General features: G+C 40.6%; 4 protein-coding genes across 13 annotated transcripts; 2 read left to right on the top strand and 2 right to left on the bottom strand.

The window, feature by feature from the left end:
- Positions 1 to 352: 352 nt before the first annotated feature.
- On the top strand, positions 353 to 3,464 carry LOC105701171 (progestin and adipoQ receptor family member 4). 4 transcript variants are annotated; one of them, XM_012427644.2, is made up of 6 exons: positions 363 to 492; positions 1,356 to 1,399; positions 1,941 to 2,165; positions 2,239 to 2,342; positions 2,405 to 2,542; positions 2,650 to 3,464. In XM_012427644.2, exons 2-6 carry the CDS (start codon positions 1,357 to 1,359, stop codon positions 2,863 to 2,865), a joined length of 726 nt encoding a protein of 241 aa, XP_012283067.1. In that variant the 5' UTR covers positions 363 to 492; position 1,356; the 3' UTR covers positions 2,866 to 3,464. The 4 variants fall into 4 exon arrangements, with proteins under 4 accessions (XP_012283066.1, XP_012283067.1, XP_012283065.1 ...); XM_012427643.2 differs by lacking the exon at positions 1,356 to 1,399 and having other exon boundaries at positions 353 to 492; XM_012427642.2 differs by lacking the exon at positions 363 to 492 and having other exon boundaries at positions 913 to 1,399.
- Positions 3,465 to 3,844: 380 nt separating this feature from the next.
- On the bottom strand, positions 3,845 to 6,488 carry LOC105701170 (F-box only protein 9). The gene is made up of 7 exons (XM_012427640.1): positions 6,324 to 6,488; positions 5,761 to 5,982; positions 5,361 to 5,672; positions 5,118 to 5,281; positions 4,845 to 5,036; positions 4,526 to 4,763; positions 3,845 to 4,462 (listed from the first exon to the last, which is right to left on the bottom strand). Exons 1-7 carry the CDS (start codon positions 6,324 to 6,326, stop codon positions 4,274 to 4,276), a joined length of 1,320 nt encoding a protein of 439 aa, XP_012283063.1. The 5' UTR covers positions 6,327 to 6,488; the 3' UTR covers positions 3,845 to 4,273.
- A 590-nt stretch (positions 6,489 to 7,078) lies between these two features.
- LOC105701368 (GTP-binding protein SAR1b) lies at positions 7,079 to 9,920 on the top strand. Of its 6 annotated transcripts, none has more exons than XM_012428057.2 (6): positions 7,079 to 7,211; positions 7,818 to 7,911; positions 8,150 to 8,275; positions 8,894 to 8,959; positions 9,034 to 9,269; positions 9,351 to 9,920. In XM_012428057.2, exons 2-6 carry the CDS (start codon positions 7,869 to 7,871, stop codon positions 9,465 to 9,467), a joined length of 588 nt encoding a protein of 195 aa, XP_012283480.1. In that variant the 5' UTR covers positions 7,079 to 7,211; positions 7,818 to 7,868; the 3' UTR covers positions 9,468 to 9,920. The 6 variants fall into 6 exon arrangements, with proteins under 6 accessions (XP_012283480.1, XP_012283484.1, XP_012283482.1 ...); XM_012428061.2 differs by lacking the exon at positions 8,150 to 8,275 and adding an exon at positions 8,319 to 8,438 and having other exon boundaries at positions 7,080 to 7,211; XM_012428059.2 differs by lacking the exon at positions 7,079 to 7,211 and adding an exon at positions 7,232 to 7,343.
- Positions 9,921 to 10,254: 334 nt separating this feature from the next.
- LOC105701366 (3-hydroxyisobutyryl-CoA hydrolase, mitochondrial) lies at positions 10,255 to 12,482 on the bottom strand. Of its 2 annotated transcripts, XM_012428055.2 has the most exons (8): positions 12,268 to 12,482; positions 12,098 to 12,191; positions 11,841 to 11,908; positions 11,508 to 11,749; positions 11,178 to 11,419; positions 10,890 to 11,109; positions 10,620 to 10,807; positions 10,255 to 10,531 (listed from the first exon to the last, which is right to left on the bottom strand). In XM_012428055.2, exons 1-8 carry the CDS (start codon positions 12,268 to 12,270, stop codon positions 10,401 to 10,403), a joined length of 1,188 nt encoding a protein of 395 aa, XP_012283478.1. In that variant the 5' UTR covers positions 12,271 to 12,482; the 3' UTR covers positions 10,255 to 10,400. The 2 variants fall into 2 exon arrangements, with proteins under 2 accessions (XP_012283478.1, XP_012283479.1); XM_012428056.2 differs by lacking the exon at positions 12,268 to 12,482 and having other exon boundaries at positions 11,841 to 12,030.
- Positions 12,483 to 13,347: the final 865 nt, after the last annotated feature.

Below are 13,347 nucleotides of genomic sequence, written 5' to 3'. Positions count from 1 at the left end.
AGGCAAGAACAATCACGGGTTGCGCAAAACGCGTCGGTAACGGAACAGAAATTCTACTTAACATATTTTCTAACGTTTGCCCCTAGACGAGTCGAGGACCGACATCGTTAATTTATTCAATGAATATCCGCAATTGGAAAGAACGCGCAGCAATTTCATTCGAAGGCTACCTTGCCTAAAAGCGGAGAAAAGTGAGCGAATCCGCGGACGAAAGGTAAGTGTCCGATACCGCGGAATCGGCGGTTCTTGATTCACGAGCCCTGCGACAGATGGCGGGACGCGAACCATTTTTTCGAAACGGCCACGAATCGCGTTTCGACGCGACGTCTCGATTCGATAGCTTTGGATTACCTGCGTCGGGTCGAACGTGACGAACTTCGATCTTTGAGAAATGCCGTTGATCGGGAGCACAGAGGGCGGCTGGTTCCATGGGGCAGAATCCAACGCGTTCCATGGTTGCGCGTGAGCCCGCTGTAGCACGAATTCGACTTGGTAAGAATTATAACGGGTACACGTTGGTAAAATAAACTTCGGTTCGATCGTTACGAGTCTCGAAGGTCGCGAATCGACCAGTACCCGTGCCTATAATTTCGCGCACGGCGATTCGATCTCGAGGATATAATTAAGATTCGGAGACTCGACGGCCCCGGGTCGTAGCTTCCGCGAGCACGCGCCGCGTCGCTCCAATCCGGAGAACCGTCGAAACTCGGGCCGCGGTACCTGCAGGACGGGGCGACGGCTCCGAAATCGAGAGGCGGCCACCCGAAGAAGGCGAGACGCGAGCCCTCCCCACATCCTCCCCACAGCCCGCCGCGAAACGGAACCCCGAAGCGCGACTGCACCGTCGAGGGGCGCCTGCGCCGACCTCGGACCCGGACCGAGGGGAACTTACGTGGCCGAACGTCTCCATGCGTCGGGATCCTCGACGGCAGCCTCGAGGCCGCCCTCGCCGCGACTTTGACAGGACAAGGGGGCGCGCGCTCGAGCGAGAGCAGTAGGCACGGGAACGCGGCTCGTTCGGGCCGTTCTCCGGATGTATTTTCCAGGGGCCGGTCTCTCGCCGAAAGACGCGCCTCCCGAGTCCGGAGGCGATCGATACCGTCGCCGTGGGAACCGGGTCGGCTCGGCTTCGCTCCGAGTCCCTCGAGTCGGCGGACTGGCGACGTCGCGAGCGGACCTCCCGCTCCGAGCCATGCCGAGACCCGGCCCGGTCCTGACGCGATGGACGGCGGCGACGCCGCTGCCCCTGGGATCGAGCTTCTCCGATGGAACGACATGCCGAGACACTTGCGATTCAACCCCCACATCCGTACCGGATATCGGCCCCTGATGAGCTTCCGCGGTTGCGTTTCCAGTATGCTCTTCCTTCACAACGAGAGCGTCAACATTTTGACGCACGGTGAGTCCCCGAGTCGCTGGTCCGCTCGCTTCGTTGAACGAAATCTTCCGATAACGGCGACGAGGTCGTCGGTTCACGGCATCTCGGGGAGAGTGGCGACCTGGCTCGGAGTACCGAGGCCCGAAGCGTCCACGTGGAGGTATGCGCGGAAATTGGAACGTAGCGATGGAAGACGTTGCCAGGAAGGGATCGAGAGCGGTAAGATGCAGTGTGCGTCGCAAAAGCGAATCGCGACGAGGTTGATCCCTTGCGAGATCGCCGGGGCGTCCCCGGAACCCCGGAACCCCGGAACCCCGGAACCCCGGAACCACGGAATCGATCCCGGCCTCGCGAGGAAGCCTTAGCAGGGAGTCTTCGTAACGTAACTATAAGCGCGATGCTTTTTCTCTGTGAAAATAATTCATTGACTCGATCCTCGCGTACGTTTCCTTTGAAAACGTTTCTTCTCGTTTGTCGTTGGCAACGATAGGAACGTTGAATTTTTATTTCACGAATGATCACCCCGGATCGTTCTCGAAAGTAATGCATTTCCGTTTTGCAGGCTTTGCGATCTTCTATATTTTGTTTACGGTGCCGAAACTACTTCCATGGTTCTCAGGGGGTATGTTAGCAGGAATTCTCTCTTGCTGTCATTTGATCGGGGCGACCAGTCCATGGATAGGTTCTTTTTTGTATCACGTCTTCATGAATCTGAACTACGGAGAGAGCTTTTATAGGAAATTATTAAAACTCGACATGACGGGTATCTGGTTGTGTCAAAGCTTCGGTACGAATATACCATATGTGCATAAGACGCATACACATGTGTACGTATAAAATTAACGTCGACCCTTTTCTAGGCGCTGTACCAATGATGGCGGCAGCTGTACATTGCCTGCCAGGAATTCCCTGGTACTGTTGTATAGCGTTTTATTGGTTTCTCAGTTTTTGGGGCTTGTTCAAGGTAATATATTTGAATGTTTTTTAATGTTTTCAATTCTTTTGAAAACGCATAACGTTTTCCAGGCGATGCACGCGAAATCTCCATGGGAAAGACGTTTATGTTTTTCACCTCCATTTTTAATGAGAATGCTCGTCCTGATTTTGAGGTGCAACGGCATCGGTGGCGGGTCTCCCGATGCGCTTGGCGATATAATGTTACAGGTACGCTCGTCGTGCACCTACGTTGTATTTGGCATTGGTATCGACAGAAATTGCTTCTCTTAAAATTAAGTCAATTAACGTGTATGGGTGTTTGCGGGAAATTTTAGGACCTGATGGCGGTAATAGGTGGTACTATAGGAGCAATGCGTATTCCGGAGAAGTGGATACCTGGCCAAGTGGATTTTATCCTAAATTCGCATAACATAATGCACGTCATGGTCGTCCTAGCGGTATGTTCTATGCACGCGGCTACGTTGCGAGATCTCGTTTGGATGGCCGATCCATCTGCGTGCATCGCACCGCTACCGACTTATGGTCCGTGACTTTGAGATCGCTTCCATTGAATCCGTGATTTGATACGAGTTCTAAATTGCAAATTCCGTAACAGCTCACGATTCCTTTAATACGCTGCAACGTTAAATGTCCAAACGGGTCGATAGAATCATAGAGCTATATTATGAGAACATGAACAAATAATTTATTAAGTAGGTAAACTTTTAAATGGTAACGATCGTGGAAGAGCTAAAGTCGATTCAAAGTACAAAGAAAAAATAAGATATTTTTGATGTGTTATTATCGTTCCCTTTCGTACGGTATTTAGCGAATGCAACCGACTTTGTGCCGATCCATCGGAAGCATCTACGACGGCTTTAAATACATTCAACGTTCTTTTGACATAAATGATGCTCTCTGAATATTTCTGCAGAACTCTAAACAAATAATAGAAAAAATCTATGAGGGTAAAATGAGTTGAAAGATAAGCACATCAAAAATATATTTATTATGTGTCCGATTACAATAATCGAATATGTACATACTGAAATGCGGAGGCGGTGCTTCGAAGCAATGTCAGCTTCTGTGAAGTATTGAGATCCACGACATAAAAACCAGGGATTAGATGAATAAAATGTATCCAAAATAATCAGGAAATTTCCCTTATTGAATTCACTGTCATTTGATCATTATTTACATCCTTTCCCCTAAGGCATTTAAATAATAATTCTTAAACGATTGGTACGACCGTATTGGCAGCATAAACAAATATATCGAAAATTTTTAAACCTCGATTCACTGAAGGTATTAATTTCCAGATAATAATAATTTATCATTATTACCACAGTCCTTCTTTTGTTGAATTATAGTTAAAGGATATTTTTCGTTTATCAATATTTTTTTGGAAACCTCAGACTACTACCTAATTTCGTTTTCTTGACACTATCCTACTTACCGTACATATAGGTAACCCGTAATTTAACAGTAATCCTGGCTACTAATTAAATTATAATATTATACATTTACCTACAAATAATAAAAGTTTGAGTCTTAAGGCACCGTGTAAGTGCGTAACTTAAATGTTTATGTATATTAATTTTATAATGCAACCGCTATAATAACAAATCAATTTGAAAAAGATTAGTACTTCTTGAAGAGATATTTTTAAATTCCCGGTGGTAACTGTGGGAAATTAAAGGATCAATTGCCAGGATTTCATTGAAAATATCTCTTCACGTTTAATTTAATCTTAAACATTGTAATAACAATATGTGATCTCAATAAATTCTGTTGAAGATCTACAAATATAGACTGGATTCTTTTCTTTTTTTTTTTAAGAATGTAGGATCCCGCTCATATTCGCAGAAAAATTTAAATCTAGTATACAGTTGTTTAGTTTGCGTTATAACAGTGTTTTGAGACGAAATACTTTTATATGACGAAAATTTGCAAAACTGATCACTGTAGGGGAGCTTCACTTTCTAATGTATAACTTTTCACTCTACTGAATCTAAATGGCGGATATCGGCTGGTAAGATTTAAGCAAGTAGATCCTTCTTGCCCGTTTCTATATTTAGTAAAAATGTTATACTTTAACCACGTCAGTTGCGAGTTGACCCTTTTGTGGTGGTTTTGAATTTCAAACTCCTGTAACAATTAGGAAAATAGTATATTATGCACCAATTGAGACAGGGAGCAAAATACACATACAATATGGAACGTCTGCTCTCCGCCATCTTGCATAGGCTCTCTCCTCTTTCGTCTGTACACGTTATTGCTTCCCTTAGTCTCCTGCTTTTTAAGTATTAGCGTAACGTAATTATCGTGAAGTCGACAGTGCCCAACTAGCACCGAGATATTCCTTGGAGTGCGATACTTCAAAGAATTTACACAAGTTTGCGCTTCGTCCGTTGATGTTAACATTAACACTCGTCCTTCCGGGAAGAATCTAAAAGATTAGAATAAAATTATATAAGGTATTACCTTTGCATATAAAACAAAAATTGATAAAGTGGTAAAATTATAATACCTCAGGTACCTAAAATACTCGATAAGATGCCAAGGCCTATAAAACTGATCCTGAAAACTATTTTCACCATGGCGTATGTACGTAGTTTTACTGATGTAACATCCATTATATCTCAACCTAGGCCGTTTCAAGTACATTTCCCTCCATGAATTGTATTTCGATTCAAAGTTTCCACAATTTACACCCCACACTCTATACAGTAATAGGATCAATTGACTGATTCATTCGATATGACAAATTATTAAGTAGAGTGTAACATATAATCGTGTGCACCTCACGCATGCCAATCTCCATATTTCTTGATCCCTTGCCGATATATAGAAACCCCGACATACCATAGAAAACAATTCTAACGACCTCAAGTCCAGCTCTGAGGAAACTACCCATCTAAGAATATAAAGAACTATTTCCATTGGTAGGGCCGAGATGTGCACAGTCTGAAATAAATATCGATGCACTGATAATGCAGATCATCTTATGTATACAACCCCAACAAATTTCTTAGGAAATACTTACACTTTGTTCAAACCGAGGAAAACAAACGCATTGATTTTGGTAAACAATTCTGGAAAGTTTTGAGAACAGATCACTGTCATCCCCATCGTCATTATCTTCATCTTCTGATTTATTGGAGTCTTGCACATTAGAATCAATCTTATCTAGTTTTTCATCGCTACTGAATTTATCTCGAATCTTTACTTTTGTAGATTCATACAAACGAAATTCAATATCAGGTACGAGTTGTACTGCTCTCTTGTAGAATTGAACTGCCTCGTATAATTTACCTGTTTGCTCGTGTTCAATTCCTTTCAGAAATAAGCTCTTAGCCTATACGATACATGTTAGTAAATACAAGTGGTACAGACCAATAAAGTAAATATTAAACTCGACCCATAGATAATTTTTACTTAAGTACCTTGCATTCAACCGAGGACGAATCATCATTTAAGCCATTAGTACCGAGAGGCTTAACGATAGAATTTTTAAAGGTCTCTTGTTTAGGTGATATTTTCAGTTCCCGTTGCCATTGCTCTCGGAAGGATTCCAATGCATCTTCTACTTTCGATTCTTGGGGAAAAGAAGAATCTTCCTGATCGTCTCCTCCTTCGCCACCATCTTCGGATCCCTCGGTATGATCCTCGTAATAAACAAAAATTAGTATTTAATCTCAATTACAGCAAATTATTGCATCTACATTTTTTAACGTTACAGATGTAACGCAATGTCTCCGAGATATAGTATGTTCTTGTTGATTTTGTATTACACACAGAGCTGTGAATATAATCTAATTTGTCAGGTAATGACAAGTTAATTCATTAGATATATTATAACAACCCATCTCGTATCTATCATGGTTCAGATGATAAAAGACTAACTTTAAAATAAGATCCATTTAATGTGATTATGTAAAAAATGTAAGCAAAGACACAGGTTAAGTCTTAAAAATTTTCATAATCACGAGACATCAATTTGACATACCATTATTTAAATTAGAGATGTAATTCTTTCACTCTGTCTCTTCAACGCTCATACTCTCGATCGGAAAAGCGTATTACACTGCGAAAGTATACTTTTGCTAGCAGAACTGCTGCCATGATTTCCAATTTTTAATCTATTTCAATCGTACAGCCAGAGTACAGCTGCATACAGCTCAGTACAGCTCGTATAGAGATGAGCTGGGAGATTGTTCACGGGCTGGATCGCGCAATCCCGTTCTGTGCTGCCTTCGCTGGAGAATGCGGGCGGCTCGTGCACTTTCCACCTGATACCCCTGGCGGTCCAACTCAGAGATCCTTCTCATCTCAACGTCCTATCATGGCCTTAGACCATAAATATCTGGACCTCGCATAGCAGTGGAAGAGGTAAACTCGAATGCCACATGGACCAGAGATGAGTTGGGGGATTGCTCACGGGCAATCTCCTAACGTACTAGGGGCGACGGCCAGACAAAAGACGGTTTCGCCTAATCCGCGGCCCGGCCGACGGACTGACAGTTTAATAGCATTTTTGAAATTACGCATAAGGTTCCACCGATATCCGTAGCCAACGTTTATATGGTATATTGAAACGTGTTTAAGCATTTATTAGTAGTTGTTTATTTTAATATTTTTCATGTATCTATTTGCTTATATTTCAGAATCCTCAAGGATAGGAAAAACGCATTAAATGATAGGTAAATTTAAATGCACTGGTAAGTTATAATTCGCGCCACTGAACCCGGCCGGAAGCAGCGCAAGATGGCCGGCGGAAGTAGACGCTGCCAGTGCCAACTGCCAACCTACCAGGCTCGCTCGAGCTTTGCTTGTTGCCGTAGGAAAACTCATTTTCCTTAATTTCTCGTGGCTCGTGGATGTACTTTCACGTTGGGTACGTTAACAGATATTATCATACTTTTTCGCGACATAGTGCCAATATCATTACGGCGACGTAACCTCCATAGCTTTACGAAGTCCTTTGTCATAACGTCGACACTGTCGCACCGTTATTTTTGGAAGCCTAGTAAGGCAGGACATTTTAATTTATTTGTGGATTTTCACGTCTGATTTCTTAAATTCTATTGTGCACAGTTTGTTGGTGACGATTAACGCTTCGTTGCATATAATTGGCTTTCTGGTGTGCAATTAAAAATCAATCGTGTAGTGAGGAACGTCATGTTTTAATTAAGATTACATGTGTTCGATTCCTCCTTTCAAAAATGGAAAGCATCGAGTAGCAGTAATTGCGATTGAATCTTCTTACACTACATGTATTCTTGTGTGAACACATCTGATGCAGATTATTATGTTATGATTAGAAGTTAGTTTTGTGAAGTTTTTGTGACTGCAATTTTAGACGGAATTGAGTCGGCTCACCGTTTCAGTTGCCTGCAGTAATATGTTGTACGCTTTGTCTCCATATTATACTTTGTCGAGAATAAGTATATTGTATTATTGAAACAGTGAGCACTATAATGCATGACTGGCATTTTTTCAGAGTAACTGGTGGTTGACAGACAGTAGGACTGACCCATACCCATTGTTGAATATGTTTATTTGGGACTGGTTTACTGGAGTTTTAGGTTATCTTGGTAAGCTTCTGTAATTATATTGTCTTATTGACTAGAAAAATTAAATAGTTGGCAAGAGTTATCGTGATAATTGTGAGTCTCGGTTCTCAAGGTCTAAGGCAGATCAAAGAACATTTGGTACAATTGCAAATCCAAATTTGTGACAAAAAACTATTCATGCATTTATTTACTACCATCGATTGATATTTGACCGAGAGATACAGGTTTTCCTAAAAAAGGGTTAATCGAAGTTTTGTAGGTATTCGAGTACCTGTATGCCGGGGAAGATTTGCTGTTCTTGGTTTGCCTTATTCTGGTCGCCATTCGTTAGTAAAGGTGGCTTTGGATGAACGTCTCATAGATCCCATTGCAGTCTCTGCCAAACGTAAGTGAAAAATATGCATGACAACTCTTCCTTTCATTTTCAGGGCTTTGGAAGAAAAGCGGCAAGCTTCTATTTCTTGGCCTGGACAATGCTGGAAAAACAACGCTACTTCACATGCTCAAGGATGACCGACTGGCTCAACATGTGCCCACGTTGCATCCAAGTAACTAACAATTAATAGCAGATTGACATGGATTTTTTTTTCATTAAAAAAGTAGACTTATAATGTAGAAAATGCAATGAGTTTATGAACTGCGTGATTTTAATGTTAACGTATAGTTACTGAAACCCGATGTTACTACTTACTAAAGTTTTCTTAGACCGATTGACTTTAATTTTTTCTGAAACAGAAGGCAGTTAATTTGAATTCGTATGAGTGTATCGAAGTGTGCATGTTGAACTTTGACCTCAGGTATGACTTGGCAGAATGCTTAACTCGAGAAACCCTGAAGTAAAATGATTGTTTCATTACTTATGACTTTTAAGAATAAAAATTTCTTGATCACTTCATTAATTTTGATGTACATAAGTTTTAGTATTTGCTTTAGAACAATCTATAAATATTGACATAAATTAAATTCTATTTTTTATGTTACATAAATGCAACACTTATTACAGCATCCGAGGAATTATCGATTGGAAATATGAGGTTTACAACATTTGATCTTGGAGGACATACTCAAGGTAGTTGAATTATTATTATTTCATTAATTGTCGCAGTACATATTAAGTCGTCTAAAATCATTATATGTTTATAGCACGCAGAGTTTGGAAAGATTATTTTCCAGCGGTAGATGCCATAGTGTTTCTGGTAGATGCAAGCGACAGGTCCAGGTTACCAGAATCTAAGGCAGAACTCGATGCGTTGTTAACCGACGAACAACTTAGTGCTTGTCCGGTACTTGTACTAGGTAACAAGATTGATAAGCCAGGTGCAGCATCCGAGGATGAGCTCAGAAATTTTTTCAACCTGTATGGTCAAACGACTGGAAAGGTATGTGACGCGATCAATTAGTGTATAAAAAATTAAAAAGATATCTTTTCATCTTAAAGAAAGAATTTTATTATTTTTCAGGGTAAACTTTCACGTAGTGATATTCCAGGCCGTCCTCTAGAGCTGTTCATGTGCTCAGTGTTAAAGAGACAAGGTTATGGCGAGGGCTTCCGCTGGCTCGCCCAGTACATTGACTGAACGCACATAATCTGAACACTTCAATTTCCAGTAATTTTCATTTTCTTTTTCCAACTCTCCCGAAGTCGAATTCAGCCAATAAAAAGTGGCGATGATATCAGGGAGTGGGGTAATAAGGTTTCAATGGGCCGATGAAGTAGGGAGACGAGATTTCATGATATGGGCCTACTTTCAGTGCATTGTTATGGATACTATGAATTGAGTGGAATGCCATAATTTTTAATGAAGGTCAGTCGATATCTAATCTGTACATTTATTATTTCTCTGGTATCAACGTCAGGCTAGTCTTTGTTGAGTTAGTTTATGGACAATTTGACGTCATCGGTCTGTTTTCTGAATGTCTGGGATTCTTATACACGTGTCTAACAGCGCTGCGAATCACGTCGATGCTGCAAAGGAATGATACAAACCGTTTTGATAAATAAAACAATAATAAAGTATTTCTGAAGCCTAGACTTTGCAGATTCCTTCGCTTCTTTTTGTCAACATACTTTGATCAAACCTAATTCATTGTTTGAAACATTTCTTCATTCACTCTGCATGTCATGTTATATTGAAGACAACAACATTTTTTTTACATCTTAAGAAGGAACTGCATTCCACTTGCAAGTACTTTTTCAGTAAAGTGTGATTACAATGATTTCCAGACATGTGCTAAAAAATAAATATAAAACATTCGCAAGGATGAACATAACTTTCTTTTTTTCTTTTCTTCACTAAAACTTCATGACATTTCAATATTTATGAGCAGGAACTTGGTTTTGTGAAGGTATCATGTGCTATGTAATTATTCTTTTACAAATATGTGCACATTTTATTGGAATACGTCTGTGATGTTAAACTTTCTTATTATTTTGTATTCAAGCCATACGATGATATTAATACAATTTGATATTACAGACATAATACATTTAGAAAATATTAATTTAGTTTTTATAATTTAAGTTCCCTTTCAAGGGGCATTAAATTAAATTTTTTAATCACATCTTCATCTTTTACCTCTCTTAACGATTTTGGATTCCATGTTGGTTTATGGTCTTTATCAATAAGAACTGCTCTTACACCTAAAACAATAATCGGTTTTTCATGTCCCTTTTATTTTGGTAAAAATTAATTTATATTTACATTGAGATAGATTTATTTTTCCAGTACCTTCATAGAAATCTGTGTCAGGTCGTAAAATAGAACAAACTAATCTGAATTCCATTTTCAAACACTCGGCAAGAGTTTGCTGTTTTCCCAGTTCCAGAGCTTTTTTAGTAACTTTGAGAGAAGTTGGCGACATTTTGTTCAAAGTTTCAATCGTATTTCTTGCCCACTCCGAACCATCTGCTTCCAACCTAAAATATTCAAGCCCATAGTTTTAATGAATATAAAAAAAGGCTGTTAACTACTTGACAAGTAGGAGCTGGAAACATTTACCTTGAAATTATTTCTTCAATATTCGGAGCAGAGAAACAATGATTTATCTGTTTCAAATATGGTGCAAGGCTAAATTCACTATTTATCACATTATTTGGCTGGTGTTTTTTAATGATTTTATCAATATCTGTTTGTACCGTTAATAAATCGTTGGTTAGATCTTCTATCTTTTCAAACGAGATGTAATGTGTTGCAATTCCACTATGAAGTACGTCAATACCTTAAATGTTAATTAATGAAAAGATGTTCTTTGATTAGACATATGTATAAAGTGAAATATTTAATTACCTTTTAATCTATGACCAGTTAGACCTAAAAATATTCCCAGATTGTCTTTCAATTTAGGTAAAACATACGTGGCGCCAACGTCAGGAAATAGTCCTATTGCTGTCTCTGGCATAGCAAATAATGTTCTTTCCGTTGCAACTCTGTATTTTCCATGAACAGATAGACCGACACCACCACCCATAGTAATGCCAGAGATTAAGGCAACATACGGTTTCTTGTATGTCGCAATTAAATGGTTTAAACTATACCATTGGTACAAGATTTGTAATCATTATTTAGAAGGGGAAGAAGAATGAAGTGCACATTTTTAAGAACAAACGATTCACTTACGTATATTCATGCTGAAAGAATTGCACTTGTACCGGTGCCTCGACAGGATCTTTCAGGGCAAGAGCAATAGATTTGACATCTCCACCTGCACAAAATGCTTTTTCACCAATACCTTTGATAACAATTAATTCCTTGGAAGATTCCCATTGTTTGAGGGTAGAATATATTTTTTTAACCATGGACAAGTTTAACGTATTCAAAGCTTTAGGGCGATTTAATTGTATAAGACCTGCTTTTTTGTACTGAAAGAAATTAATTTTTTATCATATTTCCACAATAATTTAAGAACTGGAATTTGTTTAATGAAAGCAACATTGCCAAAAGTGTACTCACGTCTTTAAATAGGACATCGTCTTCGTTCATCCTTGAACCAAAGTTCCTTCTCGTGATTTTACATGGATCTGGAATTTAGTCGATTCATCGGATATAACGTTACATGTTACATAGTCGAACGTTTCTAGACCCTGATATTTCTAGGATAGATAACCGGTATCGGGTAACATCGGAGGCAGGATCATCGGATCTGGATTTGACAAGGAGAAAGCTGGCAGTCTTTATCATGCTTAATTTAAATCTGGGACCTCTGTTACCTGTGTTACCACGTGTGGATGATATTCCGATCGTTATCCGAACAGTAAACTCCCGTAACCTCGCGCAAGCGAGTCTCGAAGATAAATTAACAATCTGAAGCGATACAGGTTAGGGGTGAATTTTTACCCAATTTGCAGAATCGTATCATAATGTAATATGAATCGGTTACCATTTTTCAGTGATGGAAGACTTGAAAACTGCAAATGAAGTTATACCGGCCGCATGCTGAACTAGGTCTTACGTAGACGATTCATGGATTAGAAATTACCGTTTCATCATTATTATTGTCATTGTTATTATTATTAGTAATTACTTGCGTAGGAGATAACGATCATAGTCTCCACATTTCGCCGTTAATCAAGGACGTAAGATTCTTACGTCTAAGCCAGCTAAGCGCACCGGCCACCTAGCGGCTGGTCGTAGAAGTCGAATTTACATGTGTACCGGAACTCTACCTTATCGTCCGAATCGTAGCCCCCCACCATCTACATTTCCAACGGAGTTTTGGAAACGCACGCTGCTGCTTCCCTGCAGATAGCGCTCGTGCTACCGTTGCCAACATCACGCGTGATATCGGTGCGGGGTACTTCGGATGTGTTCGGTAACGGTTTTCTCGCGTACTCGTGGATCTAATAAGAATAACGTTTGCGGTTTGTTTTTAAGTTTGACCTCGCGATTCGATCCGCGATAACGGGAGTGCTCGCGGTAATTGGCTCTACCTCCGGAGTGACTCGTCGGGGAGACAAGGCAGATCGACCGGGAAATGGAATTCCGAAATCGCATCTACAGGGCCGAAGACGAAGGATCCGAACGAGACAATCCATATCGGTGGAGTCGACCGACAGGGAACGTTGCATCGCGGGCGAACGGCAAGCCGGCAAGTAAATCACGGTTCTTGACTGCGCATCGGCCACGGTCGATACGCGTTCCATTCGAGCGAGTTTCACTTAAAATCGTAATGGCCCGGTACGCGAAGAAATATGTAACCCGCGGTAATCCTATATCACGGATTCCCATTTATTGGGAAATGCGCGTGCCAGAAGAAGATAAAGCCTCGGAGGGCTTCTCTACCATATCCCCCGCGAGATCAAAGCTGTTCGCAAAATGGCGGCCAATTCGTTTCCCATAATCCACTGAACCAATCGGCGCTCTTTAGAGGACGATGGGAAAAAAGGTCAACGCGAATATCCGCGAGGCATGGAAAGCCCGTTGAGGGTTTTCACGAAACGCCGATCGAAATAAGTTCCCC

The sequence above is a fragment of the Orussus abietinus genome, unplaced genomic scaffold (assembly GCF_000612105.2).
Source record: "Orussus abietinus isolate OABI.00-Male unplaced genomic scaffold, Oabi_2.0 scaffold5, whole genome shotgun sequence".
Lineage (NCBI taxonomy): Eukaryota > Metazoa > Arthropoda > Insecta > Hymenoptera > Orussidae > Orussus > Orussus abietinus.
Note: the sequence above shows the minus strand (reverse complement) of the source record. Positions and strands in the feature narration are given on the sequence as shown.

Coding starts and splice junctions, on each gene's coding strand:
- LOC105701171 (XM_012427642.2), top strand. CDS start 1,222: ATGGACGGCGGCGACGCCGCTGCCCCTGGGATCGAGCTTCTCCGATGG. Junction 1,400..1,940: donor CGTCAACATTTTGACGCACG/GTGAGTCCCCGA, acceptor TCCGTTTTGCAG/GCTTTGCGATCTTCTATATT. Junction 2,543..2,649: donor TTGGCGATATAATGTTACAG/GTACGCTCGTCG, acceptor GGGAAATTTTAG/GACCTGATGGCGGTAATAGG.
- LOC105701170 (XM_012427640.1), bottom strand. Junction 5,673..5,760: donor CGTCCTCGGTTGAATGCAAG/GTACTTAAGTAA, acceptor TGTATCGTATAG/GCTAAGAGCTTATTTCTGAA. Junction 5,037..5,117: donor TGGAGATTGGCATGCGTGAG/GTGCACACGATT, acceptor ATTACTGTATAG/AGTGTGGGGTGTAAATTGTG.
- LOC105701368 (XM_012428057.2), top strand. CDS start 7,869: ATGTTTATTTGGGACTGGTTTACTGGAGTTTTAGGTTATCTTG. Junction 8,276..8,893: donor CATTGCAGTCTCTGCCAAAC/GTAAGTGAAAAA, acceptor CACTTATTACAG/CATCCGAGGAATTATCGATT. Junction 9,270..9,350: donor ATGGTCAAACGACTGGAAAG/GTATGTGACGCG, acceptor ATTATTTTTCAG/GGTAAACTTTCACGTAGTGA.
- LOC105701366 (XM_012428055.2), bottom strand. Junction 11,750..11,840: donor ACGATGTCCTATTTAAAGAC/GTGAGTACACTT, acceptor AATTTCTTTCAG/TACAAAAAAGCAGGTCTTAT. Junction 11,420..11,507: donor TTCTTTCAGCATGAATATAC/GTAAGTGAATCG, acceptor CCAATGGTATAG/TTTAAACCATTTAATTGCGA.